Here is a 15,692-nt window from a genome sequence, read left to right as displayed (position 1 = left end):
TAGCTTGGTATATTTTTGCAGGTCAACCTGTTCCTGAAAGAACAAATAGTTTTCAGGAAAAAACTGACATTTTTTCTCATTACAAGTCAACTACATCTGAATTTCAATAAAGTCATTTTAATCCCTATCTGAAATTCTTAATCATCTTTTTAATAAATATATCAGACCCAGAATGATTAAATTAATACTAAGACCACCAACCACCTATCAAACTGAACCGGATGAAGAAAGAACCACTGATTTATCAAATATCCTCTATGATTCGTAAGATACAGTGTTCCAGATCTAGTCTGCTTGCCTCACGTAAGGTTTAAATACAATCGAAGTTTCTTGGTTTCTCTGGTATTGCTTTTTCTCTCTAGGGAAGAGGTATTCCACTAATTAAAGCACTAGCTTGGAAACATCCAATACTTGTATTATCTGGAGCCTGAAAACAGGATATTTAGCAATGCCATTTGTTTAAGAATTGTGTAAACGGATCTGCAAGTTTCAGAGATCTTACTGGCTCTGGCCACACTTTTCTCAATGCAAAGTGTAAGAAAAGTAGTTTACTTGTATCATTCCATTAACATTCTGCCTTCTTTGAAAATACAGGAATGTTTACAAATTCCTGAAGTCTTTTCCAATGGGCTGTTACGGGTTTAAAACAGCAAAGCAAAAAAAACCTTTCCACTAATTCAAGATGTAAGGCTAGAAGCTGTTATATGTGATATGTGATTCACCTCCTGTGTCATTCACTTAGCAACTACCTGCAGCCCAACAAGCTCCAAGCCAAATTTCATCCATGGGGTAAGTGGGCATGTTTCCACTAAACTCTACAGAACTCTACAGTGTCAGAACTCAGGCTGACTGCATTTTCAAAGCAATTCAGAACGGGCTGTCCAAAAGGTTACACACAAAAAATGAAGAAATATATCATCAGATTCTATTTACTGTTGCACCACAACCATGAAATCAAAATGCTCAACACATAATGATAACTGCAGAATCTCACAAAAGTTATCCCCAGATGATAACCACAAGCATCTTCAGTGAAAATTAAAACATTACACAAAAAAAAAAAAAAAATACTGAATCAGCAACAAGTAAGAGACATGCAAAAAAAATTACCACCTTTCATATATCTTCATTTTTTCATAACTTCACTTTTGCTTCATTGACTGCTCTAACTGCTAGGACTACTCCACTGTAACTTTGCTACCATGCAAAGCCCAACTTGGAATGTCCATCAGATTAAAATGATGAGTAATAGCACAAATCTAAAAGGCAGGGTAAAAGGAGGAGAAGGAATCCTGTCTTACGACCTTTGTTCCTTTTTATTTCCACTCTGTGAACTGAATGTTAATGTAAATTAAAGTGTCCCAGAATAAAATCTCTTCAGCTCTTGTGGAGGATATAAAACTACTGAACAAAGCACTGAAAAAACACTGAATAGAAGTAGAATTCTCCATGAGGCACAGCAAATCTTGAAAAGTATTTTCCATAATGATCATGGTATTTTTCACAGGCCTGACAGGTTCAAGATAGAATATTCTTGAATCCTGTACAGGTTAGTGGTAAGGACATTTTCCCCTAATCTGCAGGCTAGACCCCTTTGAATCAAGAGAAGGGTGACATATCTCCTCCCATTGACACAACACTCCTTTTTTATTTTTTTAAAATAAAATAAAATAAAATAAAATAAAATAAAATAAAATAAAATAAAATAAAATAAGAAGATAGAGCTTATGTTATGCCTTTTTGAAAGGAAAAAGTATAAATTCCTACTATAAGGAGAGACTATGTCCAAACTGTGTCAAGGAGGTTGACAAAGTACAGAGGACAGTTTACGGCTTGTTCACACCTTCACCATTTCCTAATGAGCAGCGAGAAAGCACACTGAACCTCATTTCAGAATAACCTCTTCAGACCACCCAGATATGCATGCTGCCTCAGCACACTGTCTTAAAAGTCCAGGTTTTGCTTTTGTACATGCAGGATCTGGTACTCACAACAGTCACCTCGTCAGTCTGTGGAGAATATCCTTCTTCAAGGAAGCAGACTGTGTGATGTGGCAGTTCACTGAGCCACTCAAGTATGCTAAAATATTAAAAGAAATCTGCCTCCAATCATGACATGTCTGACTGTAACATTCGGCTGGGAACTTTTACAGAAAATAACTAAATAAGCACAGCCTCCACCGGAAGATGATGATTCTTTAAAGTATGCTTTCTCAGAGCCAACACACCCTTACTCTGCGTTCATACTTATCCATCACTCCCTGCTTAACTGACATTATCATCAGAAACAAACATTCAAGTAAAGCCCATCTATGCCACCAAGAACACAAAACTTACTAACACATCTTCACGACCACAGCAATAACAACCTCTGCAGAACAGTCAGGGTGCACAGCTGCATCATCTGTATGCCTAGACAGTGCTTTGAGCACCATCGTGAAAACTAGGAAGGTAAGAACCACCATTTGGAGTGCACTGTAACAAATTCACCTGTAAAGACAGCCAGCTTCTGACAGAAACTTCCAGGTGACTTTTCAAACCAGTTGAGGGCTCATGTCTCCATGGTGTCTTTCCCCAGCTAAGTCAGTTCGTGAACTTCTGCCCGCCCTTCCAGGTCACTATTCCTGGTGTGGGTTCTAACAAAAATGTGCTCATTCAGAAAGGATCTTGCAGAACTTCAATCCTCTGATTTATCTCATCCTCAGTATTAATATCAACAATTTTTCCACAAGAATTTTCAGACTATATATTTCTGTAGAGGCTGCTAACCTTATTACCCCCTTTCCTTGGTAACAGTCTCCTGAAGGTACATGGTGGCCACATTTTCTCTCAACTTCCCTGAACAATTAAGGAAATTAAATTACATCTGGAGAAACTGTTCTCAACTAGTATGTAAGCTTCAGTCTATCCACATCAACTTTTAAAAGAAAACCAAATGCACTCAGTGTGGTTGGGGAGAATACAGCAGCCACAAGCTTAACAGATGAACTAAGCTAAACAGTCTGTAATGCAAGATAATGAGGCCTGAATTAGCTTATGTGAACCTCTAACAAATGGTTTCTTACTCATTTAGTGTATGGTATGTGGTTATGATTCCTGCAGCTTTATCTGGAGAATTCTATGTGTGTCTGGAAAATAATGAAAATAGCGCCAACCTGTCATGACCCTTGAACAGAAACATTTTCAGAGAACCACATCAATGAGAAAAATGATGGGTTTCGCCCTTGATACCTTGTTTGCATATGGATGAAAGGACACCTTCATGAATTATTTCCAATTCTTAAGTGAAAAAAAAAATGACTTTGGAACACAGTTATCCATTTGTTAGTCTTCATCACACAAATTACATCAAATCATTACATCATTACATCAAATTGTGAGGCCCCTTCTGGAATACTGCGTCCAAGTGTGGAGCCCGCAGTACAAAAAAGACAGGGAGCTGTTGGAGAGGGTCCAGAGGAGAGGTACAAAGATGATCAGGGGACTGGAGCATCTACCCTATGAGGACAGGCTGAGGGAGCTGGGCTTGTTCACCCTGGAGAAAAGAAGGCTGTGGGGTGACCTCATTGCAGCCTTTCAATACCTAAAGGGAGACTACAAAGAGGAGGGGAATCAACTCTTTGAAAAGGTTGATATGTGTAGGACGAGGGGAAATCGTTTTAAGATGAGAGAGGTGAGGTGCTGGAACAGGCTGCCCAGAGAGGTTGTGGATGCCCCGTCCTTGGATGTGTTCAAGGCCAGGTTGGATGGGGCCCTGGGCAGCCTGGTTTAGCATTAAACGTGGAGGTTGGTGGCCCTGCATGTGGCAGTGGGGTGGGAGATTCATGATCCTTGAGGTCCCTTCCAACCCTGGCCATTCTGTTATTCCGTGAAAAAAGCAAATTAGGAATACCTATATCCAACAGCCATATTGCTGTTCTCTCTCATTAGAATAGTATTCAACATGTACAAAGACAGGCCAAGTCAGGCACAGAGAGTACCCTGACAAAACTGCTCAACACACTGAATTCAACAACATTTCAGTGGTTACATTTATTTTTCTTAAGTAGTGTCTTTCCGCTTTATATTTTTAATCAGCTTTGTATTTTAAACCTATTTCACACAAGTTCATGCAGAAGTCAAGTCAGTAAATAAGTTATGTACATCTCTGATTCCTGTCTTCTTTTCAAACTATTGGTTATTTTAACTTAAAACTGAAATAATGTATTTTTTTCAATTCAGTACAGAAAACCCTAAGAACATCAGAGCAGTAAAGTTCAATTATTGTCAAAACGCTCAGGAAAAAAAAAAAAAAAAGAAAAAAAAACCCTACCTTCTTCATGCAGCCCATGATCACAGATAAGAATTAAAACTAACAGAGAAAATATGAAGAGTTTGCCACCATACATCATGCATAACATCTGATTCTCAAGCCAAAATAAACAACACAGGCTAAAGAGCCCATAAATGCTCTGAAAGGTAAACACGGAGAATGTTTAAGGGTTTTTCAAAAATCACTGTAATAGTCTCTTTCTGATAGTCTTATCTGTGAAGTCTGGCTGATAATGGAAAAAGATGTCAACACCCACTGGATTATGCCTTTGCTCATGGTTTTAGACTACTTTGCACAGTGACTGCCTAAGAACTAATGCTTATTTTATTGACTCACTAATACTACAAATCTTTTCTGTAAATTTAAAGAAATAAACCTGTCAATCCTTCAGCTTGCCTTTTTCCCTCCGTAGAATTTATAACTGCATGACTCCAATCTGGTTTTTCCTTTACTTGCTCACCTCTAAGATAAAACTCTACCACCAGAATGCAGCTGAAATGAAGACAAACCAATCCCAGTCCATTCATTGTCACCTGAGTAGCTGCCTGTGAACACATCATGTCTTTCCCAAGCAAGCAAGAAATGGGCCGTGCATCTCTTCAGGTTGCAATTCTACATCACAGCAATGACTTCTAAAGTGTTGTTAGCTCACATAAGAAGCACCAGTAAGAGTAAAACCAACATTCTACAGTGCCTTGTACACAAAGGAAAATGTTAAGGGTTACGTCTCGGGTTGGACAAAATTTCTGCATATCTAAACAAATAACTAGCTAGCCTATACATATGTTTGCTATATGTTCAATAAATCATTATATGAGAAGAATTTGCCGCTTCATTCAATAGCTGGCATATATAACCAGTGAATACATATGACAAATGAGCACAGAATGCCAGCAGGATAAAAAAAACTGAAAGTCAGATCAAGCACCACACCGGCACACATAAATCAATTTGTCCAATAAAATCGGCCAGATAAGGCAAAATGGCATTATCAGACTGAGATCCAGAACAACAAAAAATACACATGGGACTGGAAGACAGTTGTAGAAGCCGTATCTCTACCAAAGACACCACAAAAAAAAGATATCTTCAGTACCATTCAACAACAGCAGCTGAGTGATCAAATGTTTACCTGAGAGTGACACCTTAATAATTAGTTTTAAGGAACCTGTTTTTCTTTCTGCAGCATTCATAGAGCTCCAGGTTATCTGAAAACCAAGAAACTTAGAAATGACCCTACCCACACACCAGTAGTGATTGCAACCATTGCTTACAGAAACACAACACCCAAAAATGTACTTCTCTTTCTAGGTTTTCTAATACAGTTTACCAGGTAGAAACAAATTAAGAGGATGGTCTAGGCAGCAAAACTATCTCTGCTGCATGGACAACCAGGAAATGCTGTGAAAACAGAACTAAAATGCCACAATTTCTCTAATACTATAACCACTGTGGTAGTGGTAGATAAAAACCTTTGAAATGACTTCAAAATCAAAAAGTATCTGACAATTTTTATCATGTATAAATACATCTCAAATGCAATTGAAAAAATATTGCTGCAAATATCATAACATTTGAATATTAATTGCAGCTGGAAAGGATCTTCTAGCAAAACATAACTGATTTTAAACCTCAAGAAATCACAAATTTGATGGCATCTAAATTGCAAACAGCCTTTAATGAATTAATGAACATTTCCACTATATAAGCAATAAGTAAAGTACCTCAGAACTTTGCTAATTTTCACATCAATTACCTACAAACCAGAGCCTTGTGATCAAGAAACCACAGTGGCCTCTTCCAACTTCCCAGCAAGAGGCTTATTAAGAGCACACAGTTGTGAGATGTCCTGTTATCAAGACATTTACCACACACTGTACTGGCCAGTTAGTATCATATTATGAATTAATTAATAACACCTACACCCATACAAAAGAGCAGATTTGCTCAGTTCCTAAATAAAAAAAAAAAATAACAAACAAGAGAGATGGGTTGAAATCTTTTCATTAGTAGAGAAGGTTAGAAAATGTTTTACTAACAAAATTCTGAAGTCTCTGAGCCCAAAAAATTTCTCTTGACATTAAAAGGAGCTGAAAGGACCACACAGTCCAAAGAAAAAAAAAAAGGAGTCTACATAACATGTGTCAAAAGGTGGATTCTCCTTCTGCTTCAGTTGCACTTAATAGCCTCTCAGAAAGTGCTAGAAATTAAATAAACTAACTACACCAGTGGTAGCGTTGCTTTTTTTTGAAATTGTCTTGTGTTTTTAAATACAGAAAAAATATCTGCAGGTATCCTGACAAAATAGTCACACAGTGGATCTTCCAGATTTCAACCAGAACTCAGGACACACTCACAAAAGCCATTTCTTTTCACCTGGGATTTCCTCTCCTACACCTAGGAAATGGCTGTGCTGTTACCATAATTAATACATTTGTTCATACTGAAAAAGAAGTAAAGTAAGTTAAAAAAAAAAAAAAGAAAGAAACTGAAAAAGAAGGAAAAAGGAATGAAAAAAACTGAACAAGCCCGCACAATGTGCACGTGTATGCACACACACCTACACAGTATCAACAGGTCAGGTCAGTGCAACTGAAGATGGTGAAGAACTTGAGAGAAATAAGTAACGCCTCGTAGGTTTAATCCTGAGTATTTAACATGGAAGGTTTTCAGAGGAAAATCATAGATGCCTGATAGCATGTGTCAGCCAAAGATGATGTAAGAGACTATGCTGGAGTTCCTGTTTCATACCACCTGACCTCAGTCCACCAGGAGACCTTTCCATGCTCACCAGATTAGTCCACTTTGTATTTCATCCATCTGAGCCTGGGGGTTGGGTATATATAACTGACCTTGATATCATCTCTCATTTCACATAAATCAGATCTTGCAGCACACAAGATCTCCTGAATAGGTTACATGTTATTTTTAATCCCATCAGACCGTAGCATAACACACTACCACACCTGACCCCAACAGGGATGCAGGACCAACAAGATCAACAGAATGGCCATGATACACGCTTCTGCCTTTAAAGACAGCAGCACGGGTTAGGACTGTATCAAATCTCTTCCATGGCTGCTCCTGGCTGGCAGCTGCTATCAGACAGTCCTGCATGTTCCAAACACTGTGGATAAAAGGATGTTCAGTGAATGGTGAAAGGACAAAAAGTGTAGGTTTTGTGTTCTTCCTGCCATCCACCTTCACTTACAGCTTCCGTTCAAATCAGCCCTCCATGAAGAAACCCTGATCTCTTTCCTTTTTGCCTGCCAGCTGCTAAGCACCCAGCTGCCTGCTCTGCAAAGAAAACTCCAGACTTTAGCAGGCCTCATGCTGTGACTGGAACACTCAGGCTCTACCTCTCATCCACAACAGATATCAACCACTCTCCAGCTGTCCAACATATAGGAAGCAAAACTGTATCGAAAAAAAAAAGGCTTTTTGTGACATTTTCCCACAATCTTCAAATCCACTTACACTAATGCAAAATATTACAGGCCTAAGCTTGCAATGACTCTTTTGCATAAATTATACAAGTGAGTTCAGTAGATTTCCATCTATGTGAAGAACTGAGCTATTCCCTAATTTGTGCTGTTGCTGACACTTTTTCTTTTTTTCTGAATTCTCTTTCTTTGGTACTGGCACTAGAGTTTACAGTTTTGAAAGAAAGTAAAGATTTCATTAACCTCAAATAGTTTTAAAAAATCAAGGAAGAAGAATTCTGTGCCTGTTCAGCTTGGAAGTACTACCATTTAGTCTGACAAAGGCACATGTTTCTTATACAATTCTTCTGTGTTATCTATAATTCATGTTCTGTCTTCCTGCACTTGAATAATGGTATATTTTTAAAAGGATCAAGGAAAAGAAGACTATACGTGAAGTTACTCCATGTGGGATGGAAGACCACAGACAGCTTAATCTCTCTCTTAAAGCACTGTCTTTAAATAGAGTTGTCATTCTGAAAGATATCTTGCAAAAAATCATGTTTGTCTTTCTCATCTTACAACAATTTAGCAGTAAACATATGTTAAAAGAATATTACCGCAGTTTGGGACCTTCATATCCATCAAGGCTGTCCGCTTGTTATTGTCATCTACGCAATATATATCTTGAGCTTCTGTGTAAAACTTGGTCTCTTGAAACTTCTTAATCCACATAATTTCACAGGAACACTTGAATGGATTGTCCACCAGTATCCTACAGGAAAGAGAAAAGTATATATATTTAGAAAGCAGAATGTATCACGCATGTAGGAAAAGCTGATAGGCAGAGGGACTCAAAGTACTCAGCTGGGTGGAAGTGGAAAGGTACACACCAAAACCCTCAGTGCAACGTAAGCTACCTACCAAAGCAGATAGCTATTTCCTCACAGAAAACAAAGCTTTGCTTGCATCCAAACTGCTGTAGATCAAAGAGATCACAGAGGGGCTCAGTCACAGTCTCCAATTAATTGATGTAATTCAGGAGACATTAGGCTCCATTCTATTTTGTAACAATTAAGCAGAGAACAGAATTCCTCCCTTCTATGCTAGATACTATCCCAGGAAGATTATGCCAGGGCTTACTGCTGTTAGGCGGCAAATTCCTTACAGACTTATACATTATGGGTAAACTCTTAAAAACTCTAATAATAATAAAATAAATTCACCGTAAAGATTCACCTCTGATAATACTAGAAAATCTCAAAGTAAAAACACTATGTAATGTTATGATGAAACGCTGACTGAAAAGATGACACTGAAACAGAAGTGTTTAGAATAATTTAGCTACAGAGTACACTGTACAGAATTTAAACCACAGGTTACCATAATTAGCAAATTCTACATAACAGTGTAGTACAGTGCAGTCCAAGTAAAAATAAACAGAAACATCCCAATAACTATAAAAGAAGAAACTCTGCATAGTTTTTTCTCTTATAGGTATAGATCACAGACGATGGCCGTGATAATCTGAGATGAGATCCAATAAAGCCCATGTGAGTGACTGTTTGAGGCATTTCATTACTGATAGAATGACTATTCCTAACAAAATTTGCTAATTATTCTCGATGTACAGAAATTAAACTCAAGTTGCTTCTAGTACTTGTGCTTGTATATGCAGAAGACTAACTTCTGAGTATGCAAAATGTTCAAATCATGAAAAGCTCAGGTTTTCAGAGCTGCAACCTGTTCCTTCAAAAGCCTGTTCCTCAAAAGCCATCTGTAATTCTTTGTGGATAAAAAGCTGCAGGGATCATTCTTGCAAACCTCTTAAGGAACAATCTGTAGTCACAGCAGTTATCAGCTGGACTTCCACAGCACTACTGCATAAACAATAATCACTTATGCAGGACAAAATATGAATACTAGGATCTTGGGTCAAAGCCTAAAATGTGCATTTCTCATTTCTCAAATAATACTATTTTTCTTCTGTTTCATTATACAACTTCCATTTAAAAGACAATTTTCCCTCAATCAGTGGCTAAGCAGTCCTTTCATCCACTGTTATATCTTGTGTCAAACCCATTAGATGAGTTAGGCATATAATGGGCAGGATGCTGGATAGAAGCATGATGACTCTCCATATATTCTTGTGTGAAATAAAGAATCTAACCTAGTAGAAGGAAATTACATGTCTTTATCTTGTTTGCCGTAATTTTACAGCTGCAGCTACAGCTTGTTCTAAAAGAAGAAACCTTTCAAGGTGGCATTTCCTTCCCTACAGTATCTGGCAAATATCTTCTACATCACCCTTGCCTGAACTTTTCATCCGTTTATGTTTTGATTTACAAGTGTGCTAACAACAAGACACTTCTTTTTCAGATCTAGAGTAACCTTCTCACAGGCAATTTATGGCACATTCTCCTCTCAGAATTCCCTTCCAGCATTCTTATCCTCCCCATTCTAATCTTCCACCTGTATGTTACCTATTTATCAACAGAATTGTTCAACTGATACTGGTTTTATCACCGCTTTTCCATCTTCCAGGCTCTATTTTGTTATCCCCATCTTCTTTCCCTTACATTTCTTATGTCAGCTCAGTTATGAATAAAGCGACATTGACTTCATTCTCCCTCAGAATCTTTGCAAGCGTTTACTCCACATAGAACCTGAAAGAAACTGTTCACCTGAGATGAAGACGTCCAAGAGTGGTTTGATTTGTGCTTGAGAATAAACCTGTTAATTGCAGCAGAATAACTCCAAGGAAACCCCAACAGAGTTGGAAGCACAGTATGCCTTCAAAGTTGCTGTAATTTCCTTTTGAAGTTACAGCATACCCACCCTTATAGTTCTGCATCCCATGGAAGTAAAGGTGACTCTGTTTCTACATTATCTGCTTAGAAACATTAGGCAGACCCCAAACAAAGCACACTGCACTGGTCCATATCTTTCATCCTATTATTCAAGGCCATGCCTACAAAAACACAGAAGCTACAGATATGTACACGCTAACAGTGTCTTTTTGGCAAGGACTTAATAAAAGTGTGAAGCAACAGAAGCTTCAGCAGCAACAGATCTATGGAAGGCATACAGCAATTTCTTCTGCAGCTAGCTAGTCTTTCATCAGTGATCGGCTGTGCTCAGCAACTGCCAAGTTATGAAAGAAAATTCCAATGAGCAATGTTCCTGCACTGTAAAGAAAGAGATTATACCAACTTAATCATCAACAAAACATACCTAAGGGGCATAATCTCCTTTTGCCTCATCGTGATTTACTCACTTCATTTCTCACAGGATGAAGTTCACTAAAAAGGGGTTCAGGATTGCTAAGCCTGCGTTGCAATTCTTGAATTGGCATTTGGGTAATTTCTGACCCTGACCTCTGAGCTCTATGAGAGCAGTCTCCCTCTGTTGTACAGCTCCAACTCTTTCAAAGCTCCTGAATTTCCTCTACAGGGAATTCCTCTTCCATATATTTGCAAAGACTGCACACAGAAACACAATACCAGGCCTTAAAAGTTCTTTCAGAAAAATCAGTAAGGAAAATCATTATTCCAAAGTATTCAAAAGACAGTCTCTGTCTTCCCTATGTCTTATGTCAATATCCCCATTCCCAAAGTCATTTGCAGACCTCATCTTTTCTGCAAGCCTCAAATATAAGAAAACACTATCTGCCACAGAGGCAAGTTATGTCCTCTTCTCTCATTTTTTAGCCTTTAAGAATAAAATTTTGGAATGTGCACTAATTCATAATCTCTGCTTGAAAGAGCAGAGCATAAAAATGTAATATTGAAGTGACTGGCAACTACACGTCCATCAGTACTTCATTAGCAAATGATTTCTTAAGGCACAATGCAACTCAAAGGGAAAATAAAAACTTTCTTTAATATCCTACTACAACCACAGCAGCTGTAGGGTCAATATATATGGGAATGTAAGACAGAGAAATCATTTGACATTTTGTAGATGGCTGTGCTAAACTAACTCAAATGACATTTTCTGTGAATTAACTCAAAAACAATAAAAATATTTCACAGCTGAAGAGGCTTTTTCAACCTGTTTATTTTTTATAAAACATACGTTTGATTCCAGTCAAGCCCTGCAATGAAAATTTTTCTGTATTTAAATCACTAACATCACTGCTTGCTTTGGATCTGAACTTCATTCCAAACCACTGACGGCTGTCTATCTTCTTCAACAGAGCAAACTTTTAAGTCTTGTTCTTCCACTGTAGCCACAAATAAGCTGTATTTTAAGAAATGTCAACTTACAGATCAGACAAACCCAGATGGCGAAAAGGCTTCTTGGACAAACTTGAGAGCTTGTTTCTAGATAAATTGCTATGGGAAAAGAGAAAGATTGCATTAATTAGGATTGCTGCTTCTTCTTAAACTGAAAATAGAGTTTGTCTCTCTTAATGAAGTGAAGAAATAAAACCAGTGCTAAAAAGCCTTTATTCCTTTTACTTCAGTTGGAATGAAATTGTGCTCTTTTTACAGCTTGATGGGTTTCAAGCATTTGAATCCAATCTGAATATGAAGTCAAGTACATTCAAAATCAAAGTCAGCAGGGGACAATATTTTCACTTTTAGCTCTTCTGTTTATTGCAGAAAAGCAGCAGATTTAATTGTGTTTCAAAAGTATTTTGTCAAGTCCAGGTGTTAATTACATGCTCAATTTATTCATAAGTGAAATGGGTGTATCCCTTCCTTTGATGCTGCACCATACTCTGTACTCACACAAACCCTCCTTACATGCTAGCACACATCCACATCAGAGCCTTTTAGTTATTCTTTTCAAATTGCATGTACAATATGCACCCACATGGAAGATCAAAAGGAAAACTGTAAAATGCCTATATTGGGCTTTTTTATGTCAATTAAGCACTTATGGTTTCCAGTGGTAATTAAGTGAAAGGTCCTCTCACTTTATGCAAAGAAACGTTCATGTGAATCAGAAATACTAACCCCCTTCCCAGGCTTACAAAATTGCTCTCTCCACCCTAACCCAAAATAATGTTGTCCCTCTATTGATTTATCAGTCCACCAATTAAAGACAGTGAGAGCAGTAAGCTGTAAAACTGCCAGCAGTACAGTGCAAATCAGTGTTATGAGCCAAAATACCACACAAGTTTTATGTGGTATTATAAAAGCGCCAAGGGGGCTCCATAGCTATAGCTGCATTGCATTTAAAACCAGGGATTAAACCTTTTTTTCACCCTGACTAAAGAACATAGTATTTAATTCCCAAATTTTCAGTCCTCGATTTCTGAGTACAAGTCAATTTTCAAAGAAATTACAAGAGTGCAAGTTGGATCTTCTACAAAGTTTCAGATCAGAATCCTTACAAGATTTTATTTACCATATTTCTTTATTGATTTGTTCCAGCATGCAACCATCCGAAGTTTACAAATTGTGTGGTTCTAATGTTGGAGCACAAAATAGATGAGATACTATTTCAATTGCCAGATGAACTAGCCTGCCCTACTGCTGATGTAGGTGGATGCATCTAATTGATCCTGATCAAGTAGAATCATAGAATCACAGAATCATTCAGGTTGGAAAAGACCTTAAAGATCATCGAGTACAACCGTAATTAACTATACTAGCCTAACTCACAACCCTCCACTAAATCACATCCCTGAGCAAGTATATCAAAATTGAAGTACACTTTGCACATATGGCAGAAAACATGTTTGAGTAAAATACACCACTTTGAATTTTTTCCCTAGTAAGCAGAAGCTATATGTTGAAATGCTAAAAAAAGATGGACATGGGCTTTTGTCTCCAGCATTGAGGCAACATGGAATATTGAATTTAACCATTCCATGCACAACACTTCACTCACCATGTGGGAAAGCCCCTCTAGTTGTGACACTGCTAAGCAGTACATGTGGATGCCTCCATGGCACTCCCAAATGAGGCAAGTGCCTGTTTTTCCTACCTGCACAGCAACTGAATTCTACCCTTACCAAAGGACAGTCATATATACATGGGCCTCCACTTGCAGGAAGGTGTTCATGCCCTCACTAGTGGGAGGCAATATACTCCACATCATGTATGGACCAGATTTGGCTCCTGGTTTCCACATAACACAGGACTTCCACTTCCATTCCAGGAGGACCTAACTATCAGACAGTGGACTCCTCAGGAAAATCTCTGTCCAGCTGAAGCCATTTTGTTTTGCACAAAATGTTCAACAAGGCCAGCTTAGAGAAAACAAAAGTATTTTAGTAGCTGTAATTGTTGTTTCAGATTTTTACCAGCTGCACTTGATGCATACCAGAAAAAGGAAGTGAGAAGCAGTACAAAGAGTAACAAAATTAATTTCTGCACCTATATTCCTGGTCATGGGTAGATACATTTAGTAATTCCAAGACCACAGGGATCACAGGCCTTTATTCCATATAGTTTAGAGCCTTAACGTTTTTCAAGTTGACAAGTAATTCAGTAGAAATTTTTCAGGCCACCATTATAGAATTATCATTTTAAAAGACACTTTGACAGTATATTTACTGCTATACATCTTTTTTCAGGAGCTGAGCACTTTATATTGATTATAAAGATTCCTGCTGTGATCTCTTTAATTCATGTTAAGTGAAAAAATCACTACCAGTCTTATTATGAAGTAGTTAAGGCCTGCACTTCCACTTCCATGGAAGGAGAATATAAATTAGTTCCCCAATTCAACTACACACAAAAAGATCATGGTGAGCAGGAAGATCCATCTGGGGTTCTAAAGCCTGAAAAAAAAATGTGTGTTGCAGCACAGAGCTTGGCTCTAAAGCTGCACCTAAGAACAGGACCAGAATTCAGTCAAAAAGCATGTCTGTTTTTTACATACAAATATCAAGCTCACTTTAAACTAACTAGCCTTGACAAAACCAAGTTGTGGCAATTCAGGGAGTGCAAGAGCAGCTTGAGAAGCTATGTAAATATATACCCAGGTAGCAAGACAGGCACAGCACTCCACTGCAGTATCACTGAGCCGCTTGCCCCACTGCCTTTAGGGCTCCACACAGGGAGAGAAAAGAAATAGGGGGAACAGATCTAAGGAGAAACAGGGAGAAGAGTTAAAGAAGTGGGCATTTTGCTACGCTCAGTCTCCCTCCACAGGCAACTGCATGATCTGCTTACAGCTGGAACCAGCTTTGTATGTGCACATGGGAAAGCTGCCACTGGGTTTCAAACACTTTAATTTGTCTGCATTTCCTAAACCTGGTAGACAAGTAAGCACATCTTATTACCAAGATTTATATGCATATAATAAACACACATTTATGCTTCATCAGTGCAATTATACAAAGCCTGGCACATAACCAGAGCTATTTTTCAATATTCCAGGAAATAAACACTTGCTGCAAAATATATTTTTGTGTTTAAAGATATTGACAGAATACCATGGATGTGTATTACACAAGTCCATTAAAATTACTGTTAGTAGCAGGCAAACTTATAAATTACAGAACTACTACTACTAGTGTTGCTTGTTAAATGTAACTGTTGACTAATGTGAGTCCAAGTTCAATGAAAATATCAGAACTAGATAAGCAAGATTATTACCTTCATTTAAATAATATCTATTTGAGCAATTCTCCTTCAGTTGTTTTTCTTTTTTTTTTATATTATTACTCAAGTCTTCTTATCATCCTTACCTCCAGAAAGGTATTTGGCTACAAATGTTTGTCCAAGAAAAGAAGATGACGAATAAAAAGGGCTTAAGGAAATCTCTTAACAGATTCCTTATTATCTCATTTTTCTAGATGACTTGGAAAACAAATGCTGTATTCATATAATAAAGATCTTTAAATATATCAGAAGATTTTTCATGTTAGAAAGAGAAAACTACAGCAGCATTACCAGCAAAATTAAAGCTTATGCAGCTACTTCAGTAAAGTGTTGGCAGTTTTTGTTTTCTTTGTGGGGTAATAGAAAACTGTTGCTTTAAAATAGAAAACTTTTC

The 15,692-nt window shown here is 37.7% G+C and overlaps 1 protein-coding gene across 7 annotated transcripts in view; it reads right to left on the bottom strand.

The window, feature by feature from the left end:
- The window catches only part of NTRK2 (neurotrophic receptor tyrosine kinase 2), a 202,789-nt gene that overhangs the window by 166,824 nt on the left and 20,273 nt on the right, over nucleotides 1–15,692 (bottom strand). For all 7 annotated transcript variants that reach the window (XM_048930850.1, XM_048930851.1, XM_048930852.1 and 4 more), the window contains exons 4-5: nucleotides 12,002–12,070; nucleotides 8,354–8,508 (exon numbers count right to left, since the gene is read on the bottom strand). In XM_048930850.1, coding sequence (XP_048786807.1) covers nucleotides 8,354–8,508; nucleotides 12,002–12,070 — 224 coding nt within the window. The remainder of the gene's footprint in view (nucleotides 1–8,353; nucleotides 8,509–12,001; nucleotides 12,071–15,692) is intronic.

The sequence above is a fragment of the Lagopus muta genome, chromosome Z (assembly GCF_023343835.1).
Source record: "Lagopus muta isolate bLagMut1 chromosome Z, bLagMut1 primary, whole genome shotgun sequence".
In the NCBI taxonomy this organism is placed as follows: Eukaryota; Metazoa; Chordata; class Aves; order Galliformes; family Phasianidae; genus Lagopus; species Lagopus muta.
Note: the sequence above shows the minus strand (reverse complement) of the source record. Positions and strands in the feature narration are given on the sequence as shown.